This window comes from Macaca mulatta, chromosome 4, assembly GCF_049350105.2.
Source record: "Macaca mulatta isolate MMU2019108-1 chromosome 4, T2T-MMU8v2.0, whole genome shotgun sequence".
Taxonomy (NCBI): Eukaryota; Metazoa; Chordata; class Mammalia; order Primates; family Cercopithecidae; genus Macaca; species Macaca mulatta.
The window spans coordinates 160,939,792-160,967,400 of record NC_133409.1 but is presented as its reverse complement, the minus strand read 5'-3'; the positions used below and the strand labels follow the sequence as shown (position 1 = coordinate 160,967,400).

Here is a 27,609-nt window from a genome sequence, read left to right as displayed (position 1 = left end):
TATTAGTAGTAACTACTACTACTAAATTGATGGTGAAATTAATGAGTTAATCTATCCAGTATTTGTAGAATATCACTTAAAAATAAAGGATTCTATCCACACAATTTTGGAATTAGTAAATGAGAAAATACATATACTATTGTGACTCCTCAGATTGGACCCAACTAATTATACATCTTTGTTTAGACAGCATGCAGCATAGAGATGAAGAACAGAAACCAATTTTTTTTTTAAAGCAGCAAGAATAAGAATTATTCCAAAGCAAGAATAATCATTCTTCTTTTGTGGAGATTTCATAAAACATGTATTTTATTCTGTGAGTGAGACACGTTCTTAGTTCTAACAAACCATTGAGAAGCTTATTAAATGAAAAGTGTTCAGGAATCATCAATTGAACATGATGTTTGATATTTTAGCTTGTCTTTATATTTTTCTTAATAAAAAAATCCTTTAGTTCTCTAACAGAAATGTTAGAAAAATGTTACTTTGATGCTTTTAAGGACCCTTTCCTAACCCACAAGGCTAAAGTATATTAATAACAGAGAGGTGTAAGGCAGGAGGGGTGGGGGTGTAATTGAACGTGTCTGGTCTTCCTGGGGTTTTTTCCTTGCGGCTGCTAGTGGTTACAAATGGCCACGTACCCCAGGGGAAGTGAATGCAACAGCATGGGAGTGAGAGCGTTTTTGTGTTCTCTGCCAATTATTAGGTGTGATTGAATATTTTGAAAGAAGCCAGTACATAAAAATGGACATTTGGCTAGTGCCCGATAGAAGTGATTCTTTTTCTGCCTGTTTTCTTTTCAAATGTGTTTGATATTCTGACTTCAGACTCTGCCTACCCCTCTTGTTATCAGGGGTAGACATCAGTTTTACAAAGGACACTTGATAGATATGGGGTGGACGACATTGGGTTTACAATGTTTTTTCCTTCTCTAGCTACCATATGTCTGTGTTTTCCCTTGTTCTATAGGGAAGCCTTTGCTTCAATTTTTTTTTTCCAGGACTGTAGTAATCAAAGTCTATACCACAAAGGCTCTTGGATTTAGGTTTTAGTTGTAAGAATGAGGAATGCCAATATTGTTTCCCGAGAATGACCACTGATAATATTATGGTATTTTCAGAATAAAAGGCATAACAGAATTTGTAATTGTTGTAATTTTAAGGAAATCTCTTTATACTCCTTTATTGGAAGAAATCTATCGAATTTTGCATTTCATACTTTTAACAGGAAACACAATAGTAGTAGGAGCACTATTTGGTGATCATTAATCTTCACTAGGATTTGAGAACTCTTAATTAAAGAATTATGGAAGGCCTGGGAATTTTTTGGCAACACATACAAATATCAAAAGAGAGAGTCTTCTAGGAAAATATTAATCACTTAGAGCCAATTCAGATAATGGCCAGCAAACAGAATTTGAACATCGCATCCCTCCTTTTGATCAATTCTCCATGTTTCTAATTGTTAGAAATCAGGGGTAGAGGGCTTGTCTTCATTCTGGAGTCCTGTTTAGAGTTTTGAGGAATCACTTTAGCATAAAGGATGGCACTGTATTGTCAGGAATTTGTATTTCCAGGATTCTCTTTAGAATCAATGTGCCAATTTTTGCCTTCTTAGTCACGTGTACAGTAGCAAGGTAAACATGGATTATGGTCTACATGTTTATACAGCTGCTTTTGGGGGGATCAGTTTTTAATTATTAGAAGGAGGACATGACGTATTATATACTCAGTCCTTAAAGGAGCAGTTAGTTTAATTTTCTTTAGATCTATCCATCAGACTCTAAGATCCATGGGGACAAGTCTGTCAGTTTAGCTTATCATTATATGATGCCTGGCCCAGCAAAAATGCCATATACACATCTATTGAATGAATTGGAAGTAAGTGGGAGTAGTGTTAAGATATTTTAAACCAAAATTTTCAATATAAACCAGTAGCTTTCTGTTCAAAATGTAAAAATAAAAAAATGCCTATCCATGCAATATAGTTTTATTATGAATTTCTCACTTCTTTTGTGTGAAATAAAATTTTCTGAAGAGAAGTATAATTTTAACCATGCTATTGCTTTTTATTATGCTTACTGTTGTAGGATGGTTGCTTATAGAGAAACACTGTTATGGTAGTGATTACTTGAGATTTAACATTTTTCTTCTTTATAAAATCATTCAGTATTTTTGATTAATTTTTAGAAGTATCCATAAAGAGAGCAGGTGGCACCATTTTTTTCCCTCTGAGTAGAAGAATAACTTAGAAAGGTTATTATGATATAATCATTTGTCTAGCAGGAATTAGAATAAGTATCTTAGAATGGAAGGGACCTTATAAATAATCTAATCCTCCCACTGCCAGTCATTTTGCAGATAAGGAGATTGGGTCATGGAGCGGTTAAGAGATTTGCCCAAGGTCACACAGCTAGTTTTCATCAGAGCTAGAACTATAGCTCACTTTTTTTCTTGATTCCAATGTTCTGCCCCGCTATATTTTAGGCCTCATTTCTGTAGTTCAGAAGTGGTCTACATTTCTTATATTTTAGAAGTTATTTGAGCTTGTTCATCACCTAAGAAATGTATCACTGAGAGCTTGCATAGGGAAAATACGAGGAAATACTAATGCCATGCCATAGAAAGTAGCCATAGAAATACTAATGCCATGCCATAGAAAGCACATACATATACAGTAACTTTGGGAGGCTGAGACGGGCAGATCACGAGGTCAGGAGATCGAGACCATCCTGGCTAACCCGGTGAAACCCCGTCTCTACTAAAAAATACAAAAACCTAGCCGGGCGAGGTGGCAAGTGCCTGTAGTCCCAGCTACTCTGGAGGCTGAGGCAGGAGAATGGCGTAAACCTGGAAGGCAGAGCTTGCAGTGAGCTGAGATCCGGCCACTGCGCTCCAGCCTGGGAGACAGAGCCAGACTCTGTCTCAAATTAAAAAAAAAAAAAAGAAAGAAAATACATATACAGTAGCCTCCAGTACCATATTTTAGTGTGGTAAAATTCAACATACTCCATCAGAAAGTTCATAGACTGCAAACTCGAATTGTGGATTACCAACCTGGCTCTGCTGCTAACTAGCTGTTTGAGCTTAGCTGGATCATTTATCTCTCTAGACAGTGAGAGAATAGCACTTTGATAGTTGCTTGAGGTTGCCTCTAGTTCTGTTGCTCCAATAGTCTATCATTGCCCAGAAAAAGTGATCTTATATTTTTGAATCTGTGCCCAAAATATCTCTTTATTAAATCATGGTCTGTGAACTAGCATGAATGAACAGAAGTCAGTTTCCGGGTGGACTGAAGACATGACAGTTGAAATTATATCATAAGAAACTCTTGCCCTGCTATTGTTTCCCATATTCAAGGAAAAAGGAAAAAAAGTACTAGATGGTGTGCTGTCCAGTATAGTAACCACTAGCCTTATATGGCTATAGAGTACTTGAAATGTGGCTAGTACAAATTAAGATGTGCTGTAAGAAAATACAGTCTGGATTTTGAAAATGTAAAATGAAAAGAGAATGGCAAAATATGTATTTCATTTATTTTAATGCTTATGACAAGGTAAATGATAATATTTTTGATGTGTTGGGTTAAAATGATAGTATTTTGAATGTGTTGGGTTAAAATATGTTATTAGAATTAATTTTTCATTTTACTTTTTAACAAAGTAGCTCCTAGACAATTTAAAATTAAATATGTAGCTCACATGATATTTCTAGTGGACAGCTTACATCTGTACTACAGCTTGACTCCTTTTTAATTTGGAGAATAACTCTTTGTGTCTTAGAAGCCTTGTGAATACCATGGTGTGTTGAGAACACTGAGAATGTGCTGGAGAATACAGGAATGACAGATGAGTATGAAATCATTGAGAGGGGTAAGATTCTCATGGTTGAGGTAGGGGTTTCCTTCTGGAAGCTGCTAGCTATGCTCCCACATTTATATTTTAATGTTAATGAGCTTACTTGGAATGCTTACAAGTAACCCAGAGATGGGTACAGTCAGCTACCAATTCACAATCAATCAGCTGATTGAAATCAATTTCCAAGGTCCTTCTAATCTCTACAATGCCAAATGTCTTGCCTTTTAAAGGATTTTTCCTTTTCTAATGCAGTTCACTGGCTTAAAGTAGATTTAGTCTGAAGTTCTTACAATGCCAAAAGACACAATTACCCACAGGATTCATGATGATAGGAAAATTACAGAATTTCAGGTAGAATAGATGGAATAGACACCCTAAAGGATCATAAAGGAGTTATTATAACTTTGACAGTAATACAAAACATTTGAGCAATAACGATTGTAAACCTGTGGGATAACCACCATCATCATAACAAGCTATAGGGCTCTTTGAAAATAGCATTGAATTTAAGTTTTGAAAGAATGAATAGAGCACTGAACTGATTATGTTGTTTAGTGTGTGTCAATATTGCCTTAAACTAAGAAAGTGTAACTGTTTATTGAACATAGTAATATTTAGACTTATATATCTTAGAGGTTTTCTCTATATGGCTGAAAGCTCTGTGCAGCCTTAGAGTTGAAAGGGGCATTTTTAGTGATGGAAAAATAGAGATTCAAACATAGGAAGTGATTCAGTGGTGCCATACCTGCGGCCCACATCTGTTGATTTCAAGTCAAATACTGTTTCCATGTTGCTGTGGGAATACACTTCTGTAAATTTAGCATTATTTTTTTAACATTAACTTTAAAAAGCACTAAATTCCAAGATTACAAGATCACATTACTAAAGCACAAGTTTTCCAGCTTTATAAATTTTCTTGATGACTTCTTTCTTAAATTACAAAATAAAATGCAGCAAGACCTATTCAGAACCCCCAACCCTCTATGAAAGCTACTTATTTATAAACAAATTAAGTAGGAAAATAAAAAAAAATTAAAAATATTGAGAAACAAATACTCTTTGAAAACACTAAAGGAACTATCTTGTTTGCTGGCTAGAAGAAAGGAACACTTTTGTTGACCAACTAATAGTGACTCTTGAGGTCAGGACCTCCTGAAACTAAAACAAGTATCAAAGGAAAAGGAAAGAAGGATTTGCTTTACATAATGACTAAGTAGGCTCCTAGGGACTGACATCTCTGCAAGAAAACAACTATGAATTCTGGATATAATACAAAAAGCAGCCACTGACAACACTATAGAAGAAACACAAGTAGGCAGAGTCTATTAGAGGAGTATCTTCTTGGAGGACGGGAATCGGATAGAATTATTGCTTTTTCAGGACTTTTCCTCTTTAGACATGGCATGCAGGATAAGAGAGTGCTGCCGAAGAAATCTACATTCCTTCAAGACGGGTAAACTGAATCTGGGGAGACCTCAGCCACGAGAGAGGAAAAGAGTTACACGTGGGATTCCCATATTCATTCTGTCTCCAACATAGGTGGCTTACCCATGATTCATATATACATGGAACAGATTCAAAGTTTCCAGTTAAAGATAAAATATCTGAATTGGGACCAGAGTTGTCATCCAGAAATCAGAATTTACAGTTATGATAAATTTGTAGTAAATAATTTTGATAGTAAATTAAAGGTAATTTATAGTAAATTAAATAGATAATTTTGTAGTAAATTAAAGGGAACAATACTCATAGGAGGAAAACTAACAATCCAGAGTCTCTACATCTTGATATTAATAATGTCTTGGATCCAATCCAAAATTATATGACACACAAATTGTTAGGACAATGGTGTATATTCTCATGAGGAAAGAACATTAACTGATATCAACACCAAGATGGCTCAGGCATTGGAAGTAACGGACAAGATTTAAGACAGCTATCATGACCATACTCTATGCAGTAAATACACTGTGTTTATAGTGAATTAAGAGATAGAAATCTCTGCCAAAAAAAGAAAAGATAAAGAACCAGTGGGCCAGGCACTGTGGCTCATCCCTGTAATCCCAGCACTTTGGGAGGCTGAGGTGGGTGGATCACGAGGTCGGGAGATCGAAACCATCCTGGCCAACATGGTGAAACCCCACTTCTACTAAAATACAAAAACTTAGTTGGGCATAGTGGTGCATGCCTGTAGTCCCAGCTACTTGGGATGCTGAGGCAGGGGAATCGCTTGAACCTGGGAGGTGAAGATTGCAGTGAGCCGAGATTGCACCATCGCATTCCAGCCTGGCAACAGAGTGAGACTCTGTAAAAAACAAACAAACAAGAAAACTAATGACAATTCTAGACCTAAAAAATGCAATATATGAAAAGGATTTAACTTGATGGACTAACAGCCAAATGGAGTTGACAAAAGCAAGAATAAGTGAACTTTAATCAATAGTAATTATTTGGTATAGAGAACAGAGAGAAAAAACAGTTTGAAATAAAAATGAACTGCGCTGCAGAGATCTGTTTCAGCAGGGGTCCCTAACCCCTGGGCAATGGTTCAGTACCAGTCTGTGGCCTATTAGGAACTGGGTCACACAGCAGGAGGTGAACAGCAGATGAGCGAGCATTACCACCTGAACTCCACCTCCTGTCAGCTCAGTGGTGGCATTAGATTCTCATAGGAGCACGAACTGTATTGTGAACTGTACATGTGAAGGATCTAGTTTGCATACTCCTTATGAGAATCTAATGCCTGATGATCTGAGGTGGAAAAGTTTCGTCCTGAAACCATCCCCCACAACCCTCCTGTTCTGTGGGAAAATTGTCTTTCATGAAACCAGTTCCTTGTGCCAAAATGTTGGGGACTGCTGTGTTAGAGAATATTAAGTGGTTAAATTTATTACATATACTTGGAGTCTCAGAAATAGAAGAGTGAAATGATGAAACAGAAAAAATAAAGAAGTAATAGCCAATATTTTCCCAAATTTGATAAAAAACATACATTTACGGGTTCAAGTTGACACCAGTTACCAAGCAGAATAAACAGAAAGTCCACACAAAAAACCATAGTTAAAGCAGTAAAAGTCAAAGCAAAAATCTTATAAACATTGAAAGAATAATAATGTGATTAGCACCTGGCTTTTCCTCAGAGACACTGAAGACAGAAAAGTATGGAACATTTTTATAATGCTGGAAAAAACCCTGTCAACCAAAGATTCTGTATCCAGCAACAATATCCTTAAGAATAAGTATTTTCTAGACTATCACTGTGCAATACAGTTGGACAATAATGGAAATATTTGTGTCTGTGACTATCTAGTAGAGTAGCCACCAGCCACATCTAGCTATTGAATGCTTGAAATGTGGCTGGTGGTTTTGAGAAACTAAATTTTTATTTAACATAATTCAATTTAAATAGCCACATGTGCCTAGTGGCTACCATATTAGAACAACTCTAGAATACATAAACTTGAAACACGAAGATAATAATTAAATGATTCTCAGCAGTCAAAGAACTTAAAGGTATTGCCGTTAAGACTGTCACAATTAAAAACTAATATTTAACATGGTAAGTTTCATATGAATAAATGATTTATCCATAATCATTATTCAGCTATTCTCATTACTGGAATGGTACTAGGTAAATTGGTATTGACTAAAGTCAGTGTTACAAAATTAAGAAAGCTTTTGGATAAGAATATTTAAGAAATAATTTTGATTGAACAGCTAATATAAATAGTTCAAAAGAATATTTATCATTAAATCTTTATATAAATTTATATTTAAATATATATGTTTACTGTAACACAAAGGCATACATGTAAGCAATGTGATGTCTCTCAAGTAGAAAGGGGAAGGCTTCCTTTGCTCTATCTCTGCTCCCTACTCCAGAGGTGATCACTGTGAACAGTTTGGTGTGTATCTTTCCAGACTCTTTTCTATGCACATCTGTATACATGCACATCTGTATACATGCACATCTGTGTGCTCCTACTTACATGGGAGCTTTAATTGTTTTTTTTATTTCCATCGGTTATTGGGGGACAGGTGGCGTTTGGTTACATGAGTAAGTTCTTTAGTGGTGATTTGTGAGATTTTGGTGCACCCACCACCCAAGCAGTATACACTGCACACAATTTGCAGTCTTTTATCCTTCACCCACTTCCCATCCTTTCCCCCTGAGTCCCCAAAGTCTATTGTGTCATTCTTATGTCTTTGCATCCTCATAGCTTAGCTCCCACTTATGAGTGAGAACATGCGATGTTTGGTTTTTCATTCCTGAGTTGCTTCACTTAGAATAATAGTCTCCAAACTCATCCAGGTTGCTACAAATACCATTAATTCATTCCTTTTTATGGCTGAGTAGTATTCCATCATATATATATATATATATATATATATATACACACACACACACAGACACACACACAGTCATATATATTGTCACATATATACACACATCATATATATACACACACACACACACAAATACATATGTGTATATATATGGCGCAGTTTCTTTATCCACTCAATCGGTGGGCATTTGGGTTGGTTCCACATTTTCACAATTGTGAATTCTGCTGGTATAAACATGCAAGTATCTTTTTTGTATAATGACTTATTTTCCTCTGGGTAGATACCCAGTAGTGGGATTGCTGGATCAAATGGTAGTTCTACTTTTAGTTCTTTAAGGAATCTCCACACTGTTTTCCATAGTAGTTGTACTAGTTCACATTCCCACCAGCAGTGTAGAAGTGTTCCCTGTTCACTGCATCCGCAGCCACATCTATTGTTTTTTGATTTTTTGATTATGGCCATTCTTGAAGGAGTAAGGTGCTATCGCATTGTGGTTTTGATTTGCATTTCCCTGATCATTAATGATGTTGAGAATTTTTTCACATGCTTGTTGACCATTTGTATATCTTCTTTTGATAATTGTCTATTCATGTCCTTAGCCCATATTTTGTTGGAATTGTTTGTTTTTTTCTTGCTAATTGTTTGAGTTCATTGTAGATTCTAGATGTTAGAACTTTGTCAGATGTATAGATTAGAAAACATTTTTAATTGACATATGATAATTGTATATATTTGTGGGGTACTATGTGACATTTCAATACATGTATATAATGTGTAATGATCAAATCAGAGTAATTAGCATATCTATCACCTCAAACCTTTATTGTTTCTTTATGTTAGTAACATTACAAATCTTTTAGCTGTTTGAAAAAATACAATAAATTATTGTTTACTATAGTTACCTAAAGCTCTTTAGGACACTAGGACTTATTCTATCTAGCTGCAATTTTATGGACATTAACCAACTTCTTCCTTCTCCTCTCTAACTCTTCCCAGCCTCTAGTAAACACTGTTCTACTGTCTACGTCTATGAGATCAACTTTTTTAACTTCAACATATGAACAAGAAATGCAGTATTTACCTTTCTCTGCCTTATTTCACATAACACAGTGTCCCAGGCTCATCCACGTTGCCATGAATGACAAGATTTCACTTCTCTTTTATAGCTAAATAGTATTCCATTGTGTATAAATTCCACATATTCTTTATCCATTCTTCTGTTGATGGACACTTAGTTTGATCTCATATCTTGGCTATTGTGAATAGTGCTGCAATAAATATGAGAGTGGTGATATCTCTTCAACATACTGATTTCTTTTCCTTTGGATATATACACAGTAGTGAGATTCCAGAATCATACAGTAATTCTATTTTTAGCTTTTTGAGGAAAATCCCCATAATGTTTTCCTTAATAGCTGTACTAATTTATATTCCCTCCAACAGAGCATAAGAGTTTCCTTTTTCCCACATCCTCACCCACCTTTGTTATTTTTTATCTTTTTTTTTTTTTTTGAAACGGAGTCTCGCTCTGTCGCCCAGGCTGGAGTGCAGTGGCGCAATCTCGGCTCACTGCAAGCTCCGCCTTCCCAGGTTCACGCCATTGTCCCGCTTCAGCCTCCGGAGTAGCTGGGACTACAGGCGCCCGCCACCACGTCCGGCTAATTTCTTTTTTTTGTATTTTTAGTAGAGACGGGGTTTCACCGCGTTAGCCACGATGGTCTCGATCTCCTGACTTCGTCATCAGCCTGCCTCGGCCTCCCAAAGTGCTGGGATTACAGGCTTGAGCCACTGCGCCCAGCCTATTTTTTGTCTTTTTAATAATAACCCTTTTAACTGAGGTGAGATGTCTCATTGTGGTTTTGATTTGCATTTTCCTGATGTTATTTTTTTTTAAATATACTTGTGGCTATTTGCATGTCTTCTCTGGAGAAAGGTCTGTTCAGATCCTCTGCCCACTTTTAAATTGGATTATTTGTTTTTTTAGCCATTGAGTTGTTTCAGTACCTTGTATATTCTGGATATTAACCTCTTGTCAGATGTATAGTTTGCAAATATTTTCTCCCATTCTGTAGGTTGTCTCTTTATTCTATTATTTGTTTCTTTTGCTGTGCAGAAGTGCCTATTTTTGCTTTTGTTGTCTTTGCTTTTGAGGCCTTAGCTGTAAAGTATTTGCTCAGACCAATGTCCTGAAGCATTTCCCCTGTTTTCTTCTAATAGTTTCATAGTTTTAGGTCTTATATTGAAGTCTTTAATCCATTTTGTGTTGATTTTTGTATATAGGGAGAGATAGGGGTCTAATTTTATTTTGTTTACGGATATCCAGTTTTCCTAGAACCATTTATTGAAGAGGGTGTTCTTTCCTCAATTTATATTCTTGGTCCCTTTATTGAAAATCAGTTGTCTGTAAATGCATGGATTTCTGGTCCCTTTTTTCTGTTCCACTGTTCTATGTGTCTGTTTTTTTGTAAATACATGCTGTTTTGGTTACTAAAGCTTTGTAGTATATTTTGAAGTCAGGTAGTATGAGGCCTCCAGTTTTGTTCTTTTTGCTCAAGATTGCTTTGGCTATTTGGGGTCTTTTGTGGTTCCATATGAATTTTAGAGTTGTTTTTTCTATTTCTGTAAAGAGTGTCATTGGTATTATAATAGGGATTGCATTGAATCTATAGATCATTTTAGGTAGTATAGTCAATTTCATAATATTCTTCCAATCCATGAATCTGAGATATCTTTCCATTTATTTGTGATAAATTTCCTTCATCAACATTTTATGGTTTTCATTGTAGAGGTCTCTCATATTGTTGGTTATATTTATTCCTAGATATTTTATTTTAAATTTTTTATAGCTATTGTAACTGGAATTGTTTTATTGATTTATTTCAGCTGGCTAGTTGTTGATGTATAGGAACACTACTGATTCTTTTGCATGTTGATTTTGTATCCTGCAACTTCAGCAAATTCACTTATCAGTTCTAAAAATTCCAGTGGAGTCTTTAGGTTTTTCTCTATATAAAATTAGAGAAACTGTAAACAGGGACAGTTTGACTTCCTCTTTTCCAATTTGGATGCCTTTTATTTTTTTCTCTTGCCTAACTGCTTTGGCTAGAACTTCTGGTACTACGCTGAATAAAAGTGGCAAAAGTGGGTTTTGTTTCAGTTCTTAGAAAGCTTTCAGCATTTTCCTGATTAGTATGAGGTTGGCTGTGACTTTGTTATATATTGTTTTTATGTTTAGGTTTGTTTCTTCTTTACCTAATTTGTTGATGGCTTTTATCATGAAGGAATGTTGAAATGTATCCATGGTTTTTCTGCATCTATTGAAATGATCATATGGTTTTTGTTCTTCACTCTATTGATGTGATGTTTTGTGTTTATTTAGTTTGTGATATAATTTGGCTCTGTGTCCCCACCTAAATTTCATCTGGAATTATAATACCTAGGTGTCAAGGGAGGGACCTGGTGGGAGGTGATTGGATCATGAAGGCAGTTTTGCCCATGCCGTTCTCATGATAGTGAGGGAGTTCTCAGGAGATCTCATGCTTTAAAGGTGTTTGGCACTTCTCCCCGCTTTCTGTCTCTCTCTCTTCTGCTGTCACGTAAGATGTGCCTTGCTTTCCTTTAACCTTCTGCTGTGATTGTAAGTTCCTGAGGCCTTCCCAGCCACACAGAACTGAGTCAATTAAGCTTTTTTCTTCATAAATTACCCAGTTTCAGGCAATACCTTTATAGCAGTGTGAGAATAGACTAATACAGAGAATTGGTACTGTGATAGTGGGGTACTTGTATAAAGATAACCTGAAAATGTGGAGGCGGCTTTGGAACTGTGCAACAGGCAGAGGTTGGAACAGTTTGGAGGGCTCAGAAGAAGACAGGAAGATGTGGGAAAGTATGGAACTTCCTAGAGACTTGTTGAATAGTTTTGACCAAAATGCTGATAGTGATATGGACAATGAAGTCCAGGATGACGTAGTCTCAGATGAAGATGAAAAACTTCTTGGGAACTGGAGTAAAGGCAACTATTGCTATGCATTAGCAAAGAGACTGGCAGCATTTTGCCCTGCCCTAGATATTTGTGGAACTTTTAACTTGAGAGAGATGGTCTGAAATTGGAACTTACGTTTGAAAGAGAAGGAGAGCCTGAAAGTTTGGAAAATTTGCAGCCTAACCATGTAGTAGAAAAGAAAACGAAATTCAAGCTGGCTGCAGAAATTTGCATATATAATGAGGAGTCGAATGTTAATCATCAAGACAATGGGGAATATGTCTCCAGGGCATGGCAGAGGTCTTCACAGCAGCCCCTCCCATCACAGGCCCAGAGGCCTAAGAAGAAAACTTGTTTCCATGTGCTGGACCCAGGTCCTTGCTGCTTTGTGCAGTCTTGGAACTTTGTGCCCTGCATCCCAACAGTGGCTAAAAGGGGCCAACATACAGCTCAGGTCTTTGCTTCAGAGGGTGCAAGGCCCAAGCCTTTGTGGCTTCCAAGTGGTATTGGACCTGTGGGTGCACAGAAGTCAAGAATTGAGGTTTGGGAACCTCTGCCTAGATTTCAGATCATATATGGAAATATCTAGATGTCCAGGCAGAAATTTGCTGCAGGGTTGGAGCCCTCATGGAGAACCTCTGCTAGGGCAGTGTGAAAGGGAAATTTGGAATCAGAGCCTCCACACAGAGTCCCCACTGGGGCATTGCCTAGTGGAGCTGTGAAAAGAGGGCCACCATCTTCCATGGTGGAATGGTAGATCCACCAGCAGCTTGCACTGTGCTCCTGGAAAAGCCACAGGCACTCAACGCTCGGCTGTGAAAGCAGTCTTAGGGGCTGTACCCTGCAGAGCCACAGGGGCAGAGCTGCCCAAGGCCTTGGGCGCCCACCCTTTTTGTCAGCGTGCCCTGGATGTGAGAGATGGAGTCAAAGGAGATTATTTTGGAGCTTTAAGATTTAATAACTGCCATGTTGGCTTCCAGACTTGCATGTGGCCTGTAGACCCTTTGTTTTGGCCAATTTGTCTTATTTGGAATGGAATCATTTACCCAATGCCTATACTCTCATTGTATCTTAGAAGTAACTAACTTGCTTTTGATTTTACAGGCTCACAGGCCGAAGGAATTTTCCTTGTCTTGGATGAGACTTTTGACTTGGACTTTTGGGTTAAGGTTAGTATAAGTTAAGATTTTGGGGGACTCTTGGGAAGGCATGATTGATTTTGCAATGGGAGAAGGACATGAGATTTTGGAGGGGCCATTTGCAGAATGATATGGTTTGGCTCAGTTCCCCACTCAAATCTCATCTGGAGTTGTAATCCCTAGATGTTGAGGGAGGGGCCTGGTGAGAGGTGATTGGATCATGGGGGTGGTTTCTGCCATTTTGTTCTCACAATAGTGAGGTAGTTCTCAGAAGATCTGGTGCTTTAAACGTGTTTGGCAGTTCCCCACCTCTCTCTCTCTCTCTCTCTCTCTCTCTTTTTCTCTCTCCCCCACTGTCCCCCTCTCCCCCAACCTCTCCTGCTGCCATGTAAGACATGCCTTGTTTCCCCTTTGCCTTCCACCATGATAGTAAGTTTCCTGAGGCTTCCACAGCCATGCAGAACTGTGAGTCAATTAAACCTTTTTTTCATAGATTACCCAGTCTCAGGTAGTATCTTTATAGCAGTGTGAGAACAGACTAATACATTGTGTGTATGCTGAACTGTCCTTGCATTCATGGGATAAATCTCACTTAATCATGGTGTATTATCTTTTTGATGTGCTGTTGTATTCAGTTTGCTAATATTTTGTTGAGAATTTTTGCATCTGTTTTTATCAGGGATATTGGCCTGTAGTTTGTTGTTGTTGTTATATCCTTATCTGGTTTTGATATTAGGGTAATGCTGGTCATACAGAATGAATTTGGAATAATTGCCTTCCCTTAGATTTTTTTGGAGTAGTTTGATAAAAGTTGGTATTAGTTCTTTGAAAGTTTGGTAGAATTCAGCAGTGAAGCCATCTGTCCCTAGGCTTTTCTTTGTTGGGAGATTTTTTTAAATTACTGACTCAATCTCATTTCTCACTATTGGTCTATCCAGGATTTCTGTTACTTTCTGATTCAATCTTGGTAGGTTGTAATGTATCTAGGACTTTATCCATTTCCTCTGGGTTTTTCAATTTGTTTGGTATATAATTGTTCATAATAGTCCCTAATGGCCCTTTGAATTTCTGTGGTATCAGTTATAATGTCTTCTTTTTTGTTTCTGTTTTATTTTTGTCTTTTTTTTTTTTTCTTAATCTAGCAAATGGTATATGCTAGTCAATTCTTGCACTGCCATAAAGAAACACCTAAGGCTGAGTAATTTATGAAGAAAAGAGGTTTAATTGGGATATGGTTCTGCAGGATTTACAGAAAGCATGGTGCTGGCATCTGATCAGCTTCTGGGGTGGCCTCAGGAAGCTTACAATCATGGTGGAATTTGAAGGGCGGAGCAAGAGAGAGATGGGGAGATGCCACACACTTTTAAACAACATTTCAGGAGAACTCATTCACTATGGTGAGAACAGCACCACGCTATGAAGGATATTCCCCCATGACCCAAACACTTCCCACCAGGTCCCACCTCCAACATTAGGCATTGCATTTCAACATGAGATGTGGGTGAAGATAAATATCCAAACTATATCATGATGTGTTCAGTGTATTTTATTTTAATTAATTTAGAGACAGTGCCTCACTCTGTCACGCAGGCTGGAGTGCAGTGGTGCAATCTTGGCTCACTGAAATCTTGGCCTCCTGGGTTCAAGCAATTCTCATGCCTCAGCCTCCCAAGTAGCTGGGATTACAGGTGTGTGCCACCATACCCAGCTAATTTTTGTATCAATATTTTTAGTAGAGACAGGGTTTCACCATGTTGGCAAGGCTGGTCTCGAACTCCCAATTTCAGGTGATCCACCTGCCTCAGCCTCCCAAAGTTCTGGGATTATAGGTGTAAGCCACCTCGTCTGGCCTATTTACTTTATTTTTTACTTTTTTTTAACTTTTATTTTACGTTCGGTGCTACATGTAAAGGTTTGTTACATAGGTAAACTTGTGCCACAGGGGTTTGTTGTACAGATTATTTCATCACCCATGTATTAAGCCCAGTACTGAATAGTTATCTTTTTTGCTCCTCTCCCTCCTTCCACCCTCTACTCTCAAGTAGACCCCAGTGTCTGGTGTTTCCTTCTTTGCTTTCAAAAGTTCTCATCATTTAGCTCGCACTTATAAGTGAGAACATATGGTATTTGGTTTTCTGTTCCTGCGTTAGTTTGCTAAGGATGATAGCCTCCAGCTCATCCATGTTCTTGCAAAATATACGATCTCATTCTTTTTTATGACTGCATAATTTTCCATGGTGTGTATGTACCACGTTTTCTCTATCCAATCTGTCACTTATGAGCATTTAGGTTGATTCTGTGTCTTTGCCATCGTAAACATTGCTGTAGTGAACATTCACATGCATGTGTTCTTACAGTAGAATGATTTATATTCCTCTGGGCATATACCCAGTAATGGGATTGCTGGGTCGAATGGTCATTCTACTTTTAGCTTTTTGAGGAATCATCATACTGCTTTCCAAAATGGTTGAATTAATGTATGCTCCCACCAACAGTGTATTGTGTTCCCTTTTCTCTGCAACCTCTCTGCCATCTATTTATTGACTTTTTAATACTAGCCATTCTGAGTGGTGTGATATCATATCTCATTGTGGTTTTGATTTGCATTTCTCTAATGATCAGTGATACTGAACTTTTTTTTTCATGTTCTTTTTGGCCACATGTATGTTTTCTTTTGAAAAGTGTCTGTTCATGTCTTTTGCCCACTTTTTAATGGGGTTGTTTTTCTCTTGGAAATTTAGATTCTTTATAGATGCTGGATATTAGACTTGTCAGATACATAGTTTGCAAATATTTTCTCCCATTCTGTAGGTTGTCTGTTTACTCTATTGACAGTTTATTTTGCTGTGCAGAAGCTCCTAAGTTTAATTAGATCCCATATGTAAATTTTTGCTTTTGTTGTGATTGCTTTTGGTGTCTTTGTCATAAAAATCTTTGCCTGTTTCTATGTCCAAGATGGTATTGCCTGGATTGTCTTCCAGGCACTTCAAAAAACCTGCTGCTTATTTTGTTGATCTTTTGTATTTTTTGTCTCTGTTTCATTTATTTCCACTTTGATTTTTTTTTCCTTCTACTAATTTTGGGCTTGGTTTGTTATTGCTTTTCTATTTCCCTCAGGTATATTGTTAGGTGGTTTATTTGAAAGTTTTCTACTTTTTGATATGGACACTTATTGCTATAAAGTTCTTTCTTAGTACTGCTTTTGCTGCATACCATAGGTTATGGTATATTGTTTCTATTTTCATTTGTTTCAAGAAATTTTTACATTTTACATTTCCTTCTTAAGTTCTTCCTTGACCAATTGATCATTCAGGAAGATGTTGTTTGATTTCCATGTATTTTTATAGGTTCCAGAGTTCCTGTTGTCGAATTCTAGTTTTATTTCATTGTAGTCAGAAAAAATACTTGATATGAATTCAGTTTTTAAAATGTTGTTAATGCTTGTTTTGTGACCTAGCATATCTCGTCTATCCTGGAGAATGTTCTGTGTTCTGATGAGAAGAAGTTGTATTCTGCATCTGTTTGATGAAATGTTCTGTAAATGTCTGTTAGGTCCAGTTGGGTATAGTGCAGTGTAAATCTGATATTTCTTTGCTGATTATCTATCTACATGACATGTTTGCTGAGAGTAGGGTGTTGAAGACCCCAGCTATTATTGTATTGAGGTTTCTCTCTCTCTTTAGATCTAATAACATTTGACTTATATAACTGAGTGCTCTGGTTTTGGGTGCATGTATACTTAGAATTATATCCCCTTGCTGAATTGATCCCTTTATCATTATATAAGGACCTTTCTTTTCTCTCTTGTCAGTTTTTTACTTAAAGTCTAATTTATCTGATACAAGTATAGCTACTGTTGCTTGTTTGGGTTTCCATTTGTTTGGATAATCTTTTTCTATTTCTTCACCCTCAGTCTATAGTGTCTTTACAGGTGAGATGAGTTTCTTGTTGGCATCATATAGTTGTATCTTATTTATTCATTAATTCAGCCAGTCTACATTTTTAAAATGGAGAATTTAATCCATTTCTATTCAAGGTTATGTTATTATTGATAGGCAAGGACTTACTGTTGTCATTTTGTTAGTTTTTTTTTGAGGGGGGTACATCCTTTGTTTCTTCTTTTATTGTTGATCTTTGCAGTTTTCTGTTTGTTTTGTAGTGATAGTATTTGATTCCTTTCTCTTTCTCATTTGCATATCTGTTCTAGCAGTGAGTTTTATATTTTCATGTGTTTACATGATGGTAGTTTTTATTTCACTTCCAGTTGAAATACTTCCTTAAGCATTTCTTGTAAGGCTGGTCTACTGGTGATGAATTTCTTGAGGTTTTGATTGTCCAGAAAGGACTTTATTTCTCCTTTGTTTCTCAGAGATAACTTTGCTGGACATAGTATTCTTCTCTGACAGCTTGTTTTCTTTCAGCACTTTGAATACATCATCCCATTCTGTCCTGGTTTTTATGGTTTTCTCTCCTGGTCTGCTGAGAAATCTGCTATTAGTCTAATGGGGACTCCCCTATATATATGACTTGACACTCTTATTGTTTTTAGAATTCTCTATCATTTACTTTTGATGGTTTTGGGTTGAAACTTTGGGGAACTTTACAACATTGTGTATCTGGCTGTGCGTATCTCTCCCAAGACTTGGAAGCTTTTTAGCTATTATTTCATTGAATAAATTTTCTATGACTTTTCCCATCTCTTCCACCTCTGGAACTGCCATAATCCAATCATTTGTTTGCTTAATGGTGTCCAATAAGTTTGACAGACTTTCTTCATTCTTTTCCATTCTTTTTTCTTGTTTGACTGGATTATTTCAAAAGGTATCTCCTCATGTTCAGAGATTCTTTCTTCTGCTTGATGTAATGTATTGTTGAAGCTTTCAATGACATATTTTTATTTATTAAATTCTTCAGCTCCAATATTTCTGTTTCTTTCATTTTTGATACCCATCTTTTGTTGAATTTCTCATTCAAATCATGAATTGTTTTTTCATTTTCATTGAATTGTCTTTTTTGTATTCCTTTGTCTCTGAGTTTTCTTAAAGTTATTATTTTGAATTTCTTTTCAGGCAATTAAAAATTTTCTTTTTGTTGAGATCAGTTACTGGAGAATTACTGTGCTATGTAGTGTTATATTTCACTGCTTTTTCATGTTCTTGTCTCCCTTGCTTGATATCTGTGCATTTAGTAGAACATTTGCCTCTTCCAGTTTTGTAGTGTGGCTTTCATGGGAAAAAACTTTCTCCTGCAGATATGTCCTAGGGTGTCAGTTGGGTAGGGTGCATTGGCTTTTCTTTGGGTGGGTGCAGTAGTGTAGTCTTTGTACAGTTTCTTCAGCTATAGTCAATATCAGCAATGCCCCTGCATGCCTTAGTGGCTTAGGCTGTAGAGATTTGTATGCCTATTCCACCTACTTGGGCTCTGCTCCTCTAGGGGTAGGGTGCTGGACTGGTCCATGCTTTGGAGAAGTAAGGGGCTGGTAAATCAGTGGCTTGAGTCAGCTCAGGCTCTGCTCCTCACATTAAATCTTGAAAGATGTGAATTTCATTACCTCTTAGTTACATAATGCCATATACAAACTCTTTGTTGTTTTAAATCTAATCTCTGACTTGGTTATAAATGATTGCACTTTTCTACAGTTTCTAACTATAGCATAGCAGTGCTAAAACATCTGGGAAGGCAAAAGAAAGAAAGATAGGCTAGTAACACCAAAGTAATGCTGAAACCTGGAAGGAAAGAAAAATACATTACTTTCCTCTCCATTCTTCTTTGACCCCCTTTGAATATATGGCTTATTATAACAGCAAGATGTGTGACCTTGAGCTTTTTATTTGTCTGGAGCCACAGCTTCTTTACTTATAAAATAAAGTTAATGCCATTTACATCTCAGAAACTGTGAATATAAGATGAGAAATATGTTTATAAAATCTCATACAATGCTTGTCACACAGTAAGATTTGGTAAAGCGAATCCTTCAACAGCGTTCCTCAGTTCTTTCTCTTGTGCTGAAAGTGGACTACCTTAGAAAAGACCATACAAGCAAAAATAGAATGACTTGGTTACAGAGCTGTTTCACTGTGTACGGATTACCAGCTTGTCTTAATCCAGTGAGATAGAACACTCCCCAACACAAGTTACATGAAGGCAGTGTATTACTTACAGATAGGACAACAGAAGCCTATGATTCATAAAAGCCTCAAGAAAGCTAGTTTGGCAGATGGAGTTTCATCTGCATGTGCCCCCCATTTGCGCTGCAGTGGAGGGTCCCAAGAAAGTATCCCACCCTGGGTTTTATACCCCAGCATAACATGATTCACTGTGCTAATGTGTTGAAGGACATACTGTTTCTATGAGGGATTAGAACAGAGCCTAGACTGTTCAGGCTAGTTTCTCCCTATCTTAAGATGTTGCATTCTCAGCATATTCTATAGTTATTCTTAAGAACTATGAGTAAAAAAGGGGGGGGTAACTGTGTCAGTCCAAAGATACCTGAAGAATTGTCCTGTGCTGACTAACAGCAGAAAAGTTTCCAGTTGATTTAAAGTCAAGTGTTTCGCAATGTAGTTACAAACAAAATCATTAAGTGCCTATTTTGTGTTTGGCCCCATGGTAATACTAATAATGATTATGACAATAATAACAAAATATATTAAGCAATCATTTTTTTTTTACCTGTTATTCTTTGAAGCATTATCTCATTTACTTCTCCCAGAACCCAGTAAGGTAGTTAGCATTATTATCTCTAGTTTACAGATGAGGATATACTGAGTTTGCAGTGTTTAACTCATCCACAGTCACATTACTATTTGTGGTGGAGGGGTGATTTGAACCCAACCTATTTGACTGATTTTTTAACCAGATTGTTAAGAAAATAAACATCAGCCATCCAAAATCTCCCCATCTAATCTAGATGGGAAGTTTACAACTTGAAATAATTAGTCTCAAGAGATTTCACAGAAGTGGTAGAAAACCGACATGGCCTTGGTCTTCTACCACTAAGGTTTTATTTTTAAAATAAATGAATAAGTAGGTCTTGACTTGCCATTTTATAGCTTTGGTCTTAGTTCAACAAGAAGGAGCAAGTAGGAAGACTTTTCATAGCGAACCCCCAACGCAGTTGAAATCAGCATTAGCATAGAGCTTTAGAAATAAGATTCAGCATGCACCTTGCAGTGTGACCAATCCTGTTCTCCATCACAGAATTCTAGTTACTTGGTGAACCTGGGAGGCCACTCTCTGTCCCCATCCTGGACCCCCCCCTATATTGCAGATCCTCCCTGACATGGGACCCTGGACCCTAAGGCTCAGAAGGGCTCAACCAGGACTTAACAGCAGTTTCCGAAGGGCCTTCACCCATCTCCCAAGTCTGGCCAGACTGACAGGACCAGCAAGGGATGGGGCATGGGAAAGATTAGAGACGTAGAATAAAGCAGTATCGTGGAGAGCCTTGAAAGCCAATTTAAAATTGTTTTATCTTCTAATAGTAGGTCCTAGCTTAGCGGCCGTTACGCTTTGGATCTTGACTCTTTAGTAGGTTGTGAAATTAGTGTATTGGGTCACAACCACCATACCTGTTTTAATGAACTAGGATAGAGGAAAACAGAAAATAGAAACATGTCTTGCAGTTAATAAGGGTTTTTGTGAAACATTTGCTTTAGTTATATACAGTCAATTCTTGTTATCTGTAATAGTTCTATTCTATAAAGTCACCAACCCTGAATTAGTAATTACGAAGCCATTGCTTCCTGGGTAAATACAGGATTAGGTTCCTTTGTTCCTCTGGTCACAAAATTTTCATCAACAGATTAATACATACCCTTATTTTATGAGTGTTTCTGAATAAGGACACCTCATTTAATATATATATTGATTCATTAACATTAAACTCTAGGCTAAAGCACTATCACTCATACCTGAATGAAGCTTCTCGAACACATGTGTTTTTCTCCCTAAGGTACATTACAGCCTTCTTGTGCTGATGAACGGCAGTTACCACGTTAGCGCTGTGCTTGGGGGCCATTTTAAACATGAAATCACCAATTTAAAAAAAGCACAAAAATGCAAAAAGTGTGACATTAAATAGGCCTTGAAAAGAACACTCGTTTACAGTTTGAGCTGAAATAAGAAGACAGAGCACCACTTTTTTCAACCTCAGCTGGGAACATGTATGTCAGGTGCTTACATTTTCATCACTGTACACATGTCTGTGACTGACCACAAACATGCTTTGAGTATGGATTTGGGAGTTACAAATATATTTAGCAAGCAGGTGAATTTGCAAATATAGAATTTGTAAATAATGAGGATCAACTGTGTGTGCACGGACACACAAATATGTTTACTAGGTCTATGAGGTTGTAATGTAAAATGTATTTCTCAAAAGAAAGTTTTTTTTTTGTTTTGTTTTTTAGACATACATCCCTAAATAATCAGATTGCTGAGGAATGACACAGTGGACATTGCTTTAAGAATGTCCCTTAGTGGGGTTTAAGAATTTAAACCCCACTAAGCAGAATGGGGTTTAGAGGCAAGCAGCCTAGATTAGAAGACTTCTATAGTAATCTAACCCCATGAAGCAATGAGGGCAAAAGTGGGCCTGGGGACTAGGGATAATTAAGCCAAGGAAAAAAAATGATGACTTGGTTACAAATTGAGTATGTAAATAAAGAAGGAAAAATTGATGATTATTCTGAAAGTATCTGGTTTAGAAATTAGAAGGGTGGTAGGTATAGTGAGATATGTTGTATACTGGAAGGAATAGAGCTTTGGATGCTGGTGGAATCCAGTTTCAGTCTTGCCTCTATGACTTTATTACACATGTGATCTTTGGCAAGTCATAAAGCCTTCTGCCTCATTTTTACAATCATGCCATTTAAATATCAGATAATTACTACAATTAAATGAGTCAATATACTATATATGTGACATTCGTAGAATACACTAACACCCAGGATGTAGCTGCAATATAAATAAGTGCTATGTCTGTATTATGTGTAATTATTCATAATATGTTTATTATATTCACATATATATATACATGCAAAATATAGTATAATTACACCTGAAGAAATATTGGGACATCAAAGAAGGGTTACTCATCAGGCCGTGAAATTATGAGATGGCAATAAAGTTGAAAGGCCAGGATTACTATATATGTGGATTATCAGTTTTTCAAAGCACTAGAGTACAAGTAATATATATTAAAATTGCCTGATAAAATTTAAACTTTGTTTGAGAATGCACAGTAGGATCTTGTAACCAGCCATAATCAGAAATATCAATTTTTACCATATTGGCACAGCTCAAAATTGCTAGTAGAGAGGAACTTCTGGTTGATGGACTACCAAATACACAGGCTTTTACTGTAATTTGTTCTACAGGTTAAAGTTAGTATTATCAAAACATGGCAGGCAACATTATAGATTTTAAGGCTTCAGTATCTTTATATCTCCCATGGTATTAAATATAATTCAAACACAGAAAAATGCTCTTCTCTCATTATGTCTTTTCTTTTTGATGAGAGATGAATAGGTCCACTTGAGAAATGATTGTATCGACTATTGTACTTTAAATTTTCTTTAGCACTACACAACTGGCAAGAAGTGGCAAGTCAGTAAGTCCAAATAGACAGCCGATGTGTGATTTCATATCACAGATACTCTCTCTGCAGCACAATAGAACACAGGGTATTGAGTTATCCCCTAATGAATTAAAGTCCCTCTTGCATCCTTTACATACCGATTTCATTAATATTAATAATTACTAATTGTAGCTAACACTTGCCAATGCATAATGGGAACTACATTTTTACAAATGTTGCCTAACAAAGACTGTTATTTTTTTCTGCATCTTGGTTGTGGCACAGTCTGATAGCTTTCAAAGAGCAAGCCAAATTGTCAAATGCTGTCCGGTTTGTAATGTCATGTTCGATCTGGAGCTGAGAAGGGCGGCCTCAGGTTTCTGGCCTGTCTTTTATGTCACAGAAGCACAGAATTGTTAAACAATCTGGGGAAATTGAAAGCAGCAAATGTGCAATAAAATTTTCTCTGTAGTTCAGTGCTACATAACAAAAGAGACCCATAAACTTTCTTCCATTCTGGCACTGGATGGTGACTTATCTGTGGGAACAGCAGCCACAACAGATGTAAAGAAAAACAGATAGAACTTTTAAAAAATAAACTTCAGGAAATAGTTTTCATGTCTTTATTTTTCCCTGTGTTTCAGCTAATGCTCAAAGCTTTCCTAAAATGTTCTGTTGGAAATAGTGAGACTGGAATAAGCTCTATTTTCCATTTTGTCTCCTTGTTTCAGGGCTTTCAGGTGTCCTTAATAACCCCGAACTTGTAGAATGTTTTAATTAAGGACTTCATTGTTAGAGTATAATAACATAAACCTAAGATCCCCCGTGATAATCATGCTATGTTTATGGTTTTACAACAAACTTGTGTTTTATCCTGTTGGTATATTTGTTGTATTTTGGCATTTCTTTTGACGATGCCTAAAAATGCCAGAAGCTTAAAGAAGGAGAGACAACCTCTGAAGCCACTTTGACTTTTCTTTTTTTCTTGACAAAGTGTTTTATCTCTGAAGAATTCAGTTCAGTGCATGGGTCTTTTGAGTACATTTATTGTACTAAAATGTCGTATTTGCTTAGATCAAATGAAGAGCAACTATACTGAAAATAAGATAGATAACTATTTTATAAAAGAATTTCTATCTTTCTCTGCCAAGAATGCTGTATGTTTTTTCCTTACATTAGGAAATGGGGATAATTTTGACACTTTCCACTTTATTTTAGAAAGAGCTTGTACTTTTGTCTTGTAAGGGAAATAAAGAAAAGTAAGCATGGTAGGGCACAGTGGCTCATGCCTTTAATCCCAGCACTTTGGAAGGCCAAGGCTGGAGGATCACTTAAGCCCAGGAGTTCGAGGCTGCAGTAAGCTCTGAATGTACCGCTGCATTCCAGCCTGGATGATAGACCGAGACCTTGTCTGTGAAAAAAAAAAAAAAAAAAAATGTGTGAGCTATACTGTTTATTATGAAGCTTAATTTGCATTGAAGTTAAATGTTAATGGGATTCTTCTTTCTTCTTTTTCTAACTCAGAAATTTCATTCTAAAGCCATGAAATGGGCAGGGCAAGGTAGGAGTCTGCAGCAGGGAGGAGGGCGGGGTTTGTGGTGGCTCAGAGCAACATGTCAGACCCGAGAGGGTAAGTACCGATAGGGCACAGCCTGTCAAGGGCTGTCAGAGCCTTGGCAGGGTGATGAGGATGTTCACATGTGGGGACAGGCTGGTGTGGGGTTTTGGAGGACAAGCTGGGTGAAGCAGGTGTCTAGAGGTAGAGTGGATTGGAATATGGACCCCCAAAGTATTTGTCCAAGTGCTAACTCCTGGTACCAAACTCTGTATTAATTTCTCAGAGATGCTGTAAGTAATTATGTTAAACTTGGTGACTTCATTCAACAGAAATGTATTCTTTCACAGTTCTGGAGGCCAGAAGGCCAAAATCAAAGTATGGGCAGGCTTGATTTCTTTAGAAGACTCCAAGGGAGAATTGTGTCTCCTCATTTCTGGTGGGTATTGGCAATCCTTGGAGTTCCTTGGCTTGTAGGCACATCACTTCAATCTCTGCTTCTGCTTTCACGTGGGGCTCTTCCCTGTGTGTGTCTGTGTTGCCTCCTTTTCTGACTCCCATAAGAACACTTGTTATTGGATATAGAGCCCTCCCTAATCCAGGATGGTCTCATCTTGAGATCCTTATCTTGGTTATGGCTGCAAACACCCTTATTCCAAATAAAGTCACATTTTGAAGTTTTGGGTGGACATGTGTTTTGATGTGCCACTATCCAACACACTACCAAATGAAAGGAGGTGACTCATCACATGGTTTTAGAGATCAAGAGGAGTGAGAATGGCATCCCTGTGAAGGGGTGGTTTCTTGTGGGGCAAGAAAGCTTATGCAGGATAGGAGAGCATCTATGCTAGAGGTCACCCAGCATAAATGTCAGACCCCAAGTGGGGTGAGGAGGCGAGATGAGAGATTGGTTACATATGATAGACTGATCAAATAGGTAAGTAAGTATATTGATGGTGAAGGGCCAAGATTCTGTCATAGAAGCAAATTACAAATATATAAAAGGAGAAAATTATGGAGTTGAAGGTACTGGTGTGAACTTATAATTTGTAATAAATAAAGATATATTAATACATGGAGATGTAAATATATGTGTGTATTATAATACCTAGCTCTGTTCACTGAAATAGACTGGCAACATATCCACCGCAATAGCAACTAGCACATTTAGCATCCATATCTTGGCTTCTAAATACCAGTCTTCACCAAAAAGAGAGAGAGTTTTTCTGGGAAAATGACCAGATTTCATAGAGGGAGTACATTGTATAGAGGGAGTACAATATCAAGCATTTTATACCAAAAAGTAAGGAAGTCCTTTAAAAAAACAATGAAGTCATGTCAAAAGGGCATAAAAATCATCTTGAAGAAGCTCCCATAAGCCAAATTGGGAATAATTTGACCATCAAAATAAATTATAGTAATGTATTACAGCTCAATAAAATACAAAACCATAAGTCCATCATTATCAAAGTGAGTAAATTGAAAATTTGGAATGAATGAGATATTTACATACTTTCAAATCTATCCCCCACAAAATATTTACTAATCACAAGAGGGAAAATAAATACATTTTGAATGGAGAAACATGGCAGATGCCACCTGAACTGAGTGATCAAAGTGAACATCGTCAGTGATAGCATAAATCAAGATTACTTGTCACCTACCTGATAGAATGCAATGAGAAACATCTGTGATATTCCTGTCAGATGCATCATCTAAATCTCATCATGCGAAAGCACAATAAAGCCAAATTGAGGCATATTCTACAGAATAACTGGATGGTAATTTTCAAAAGTCTCAGTTTTGAAAGTCAGGGGAAGACTAATGAACTAATTAAGGCATCTAGAGAGACATGATAACTAATTGCAATGTGTGTTTCTGAACTGGACCCTTATTTTGACAATCGAATGGGGTCTGAAAATTAGAGAGTAGTAACATCTCACCATATCAATTGCTTAGTCAATACCCGGAGCAGAGTAAGCACTCAGTTTATGATGATTTTGACAACGATGATAATGACAATGATCACTGAAGGACCGCATGAAAAAATATACCTAGTATCTATCTACTTAATATCCTGGAATTCTAGAACAGGAATGTTCTGGATTCATGTGCAAAAAAAACAACTGGTTCCCCAGGTCTAATCAAATTAAATTGAGAGGTAAATTTAAATTATATATATTTTTTATCCAACAGAGAAATAAAAAGCACTTTGCCAAATAGTTAAACACTTGAGAACCAGATAACTAAACTCTTCAGACCTAGGAATTCTAAAATTAAATTGTTTTCATGAAAGTCAAAATTCAGTCTTCTTCCAACAACCAAAGAAGAGGAATTAATATGAAAAGAGAGGCTGGTTCATTGAACTGTAGAGCTGGAAGAGATAATGGTAAATGTGCCAAGATCCTTCGATAATGCCAGTTTGGAAGACTGAGCCCTAATTTTCCAAGGGAAAAATAAATCCCAGTGTCATAATTGCATTCCTGTGTAGATCTTTGCTTAGGTTTTCCAAAGTTCAGAGCTAAAAGTATATCATCCTTTGTATTTAAGGAAGTCTTATGGGTATCCTCACTTACTCATGGTGCAATAATATTCCTGCAGATTCTACATCTCCATCCATGGGCCACTGTTTCAGGAATCTCAGCCAGTGCAACACAACCTCAACCAACAAGAGTATGCAGAGAAAGGAGTCCCCTACCTGCCACAAAGCTGTTGTCTGAAAACTATCTCATATTGTCTCAAGTTGTCATTCGGTGTGAATTAGACCTTTTTAACATGTAATCTGCAACATGCTTCATTGTCTAATTTTCCACAGCCCCTCATATAAGAAACTGTATTATTGGTATAATCATCATGGTGAGGAAGTTGATATGTGGGGGAGAGATGACAGGAGCAGAGAGTAAGTCAGAGTTGGCTGCCTGACAGATAAAAAGGAAATGCAAAAAAAAAAAAAAAAAAAAAGACACAGAAGAGGACTTAGTTGACCACACAGAAAAGGAAAGTACAGGTAAGACAGCAGTAGACTAAGATTCGTAAGACTCAAGTTCTAGTCTTATTTATTAGCTATGGGAGGCCTTGAGAGAGTTCTAGAATTAAGTGATCTCTCTTTATAAAGTAGGAACAGTAATAACTTCCCTGGCTATCTCACAA

The 27,609-nt window shown here is 37.0% G+C and overlaps 1 protein-coding gene across 15 annotated transcripts in view; it reads left to right on the top strand.

Annotated features, from left to right (window-relative positions):
• LOC106997839 (uncharacterized) overlaps window positions 1–27,609 on the top strand; it is a 547,605-nt gene that overhangs the window by 494,314 nt on the left and 25,682 nt on the right. For all 15 annotated transcript variants that reach the window (XR_013417061.1, XR_013417051.1, XR_013417050.1 and 12 more), the window contains one exon: window positions 13,290–13,354. Coding sequence is in view for 3 of the 15 variants with exons in the window: in XM_078001345.1 (XP_077857471.1) it covers window positions 13,290–13,354 (65 nt within the window). In the remaining 12 variants the exon portion in view is untranslated. The remainder of the gene's footprint in view (window positions 1–13,289; window positions 13,355–27,609) is intronic.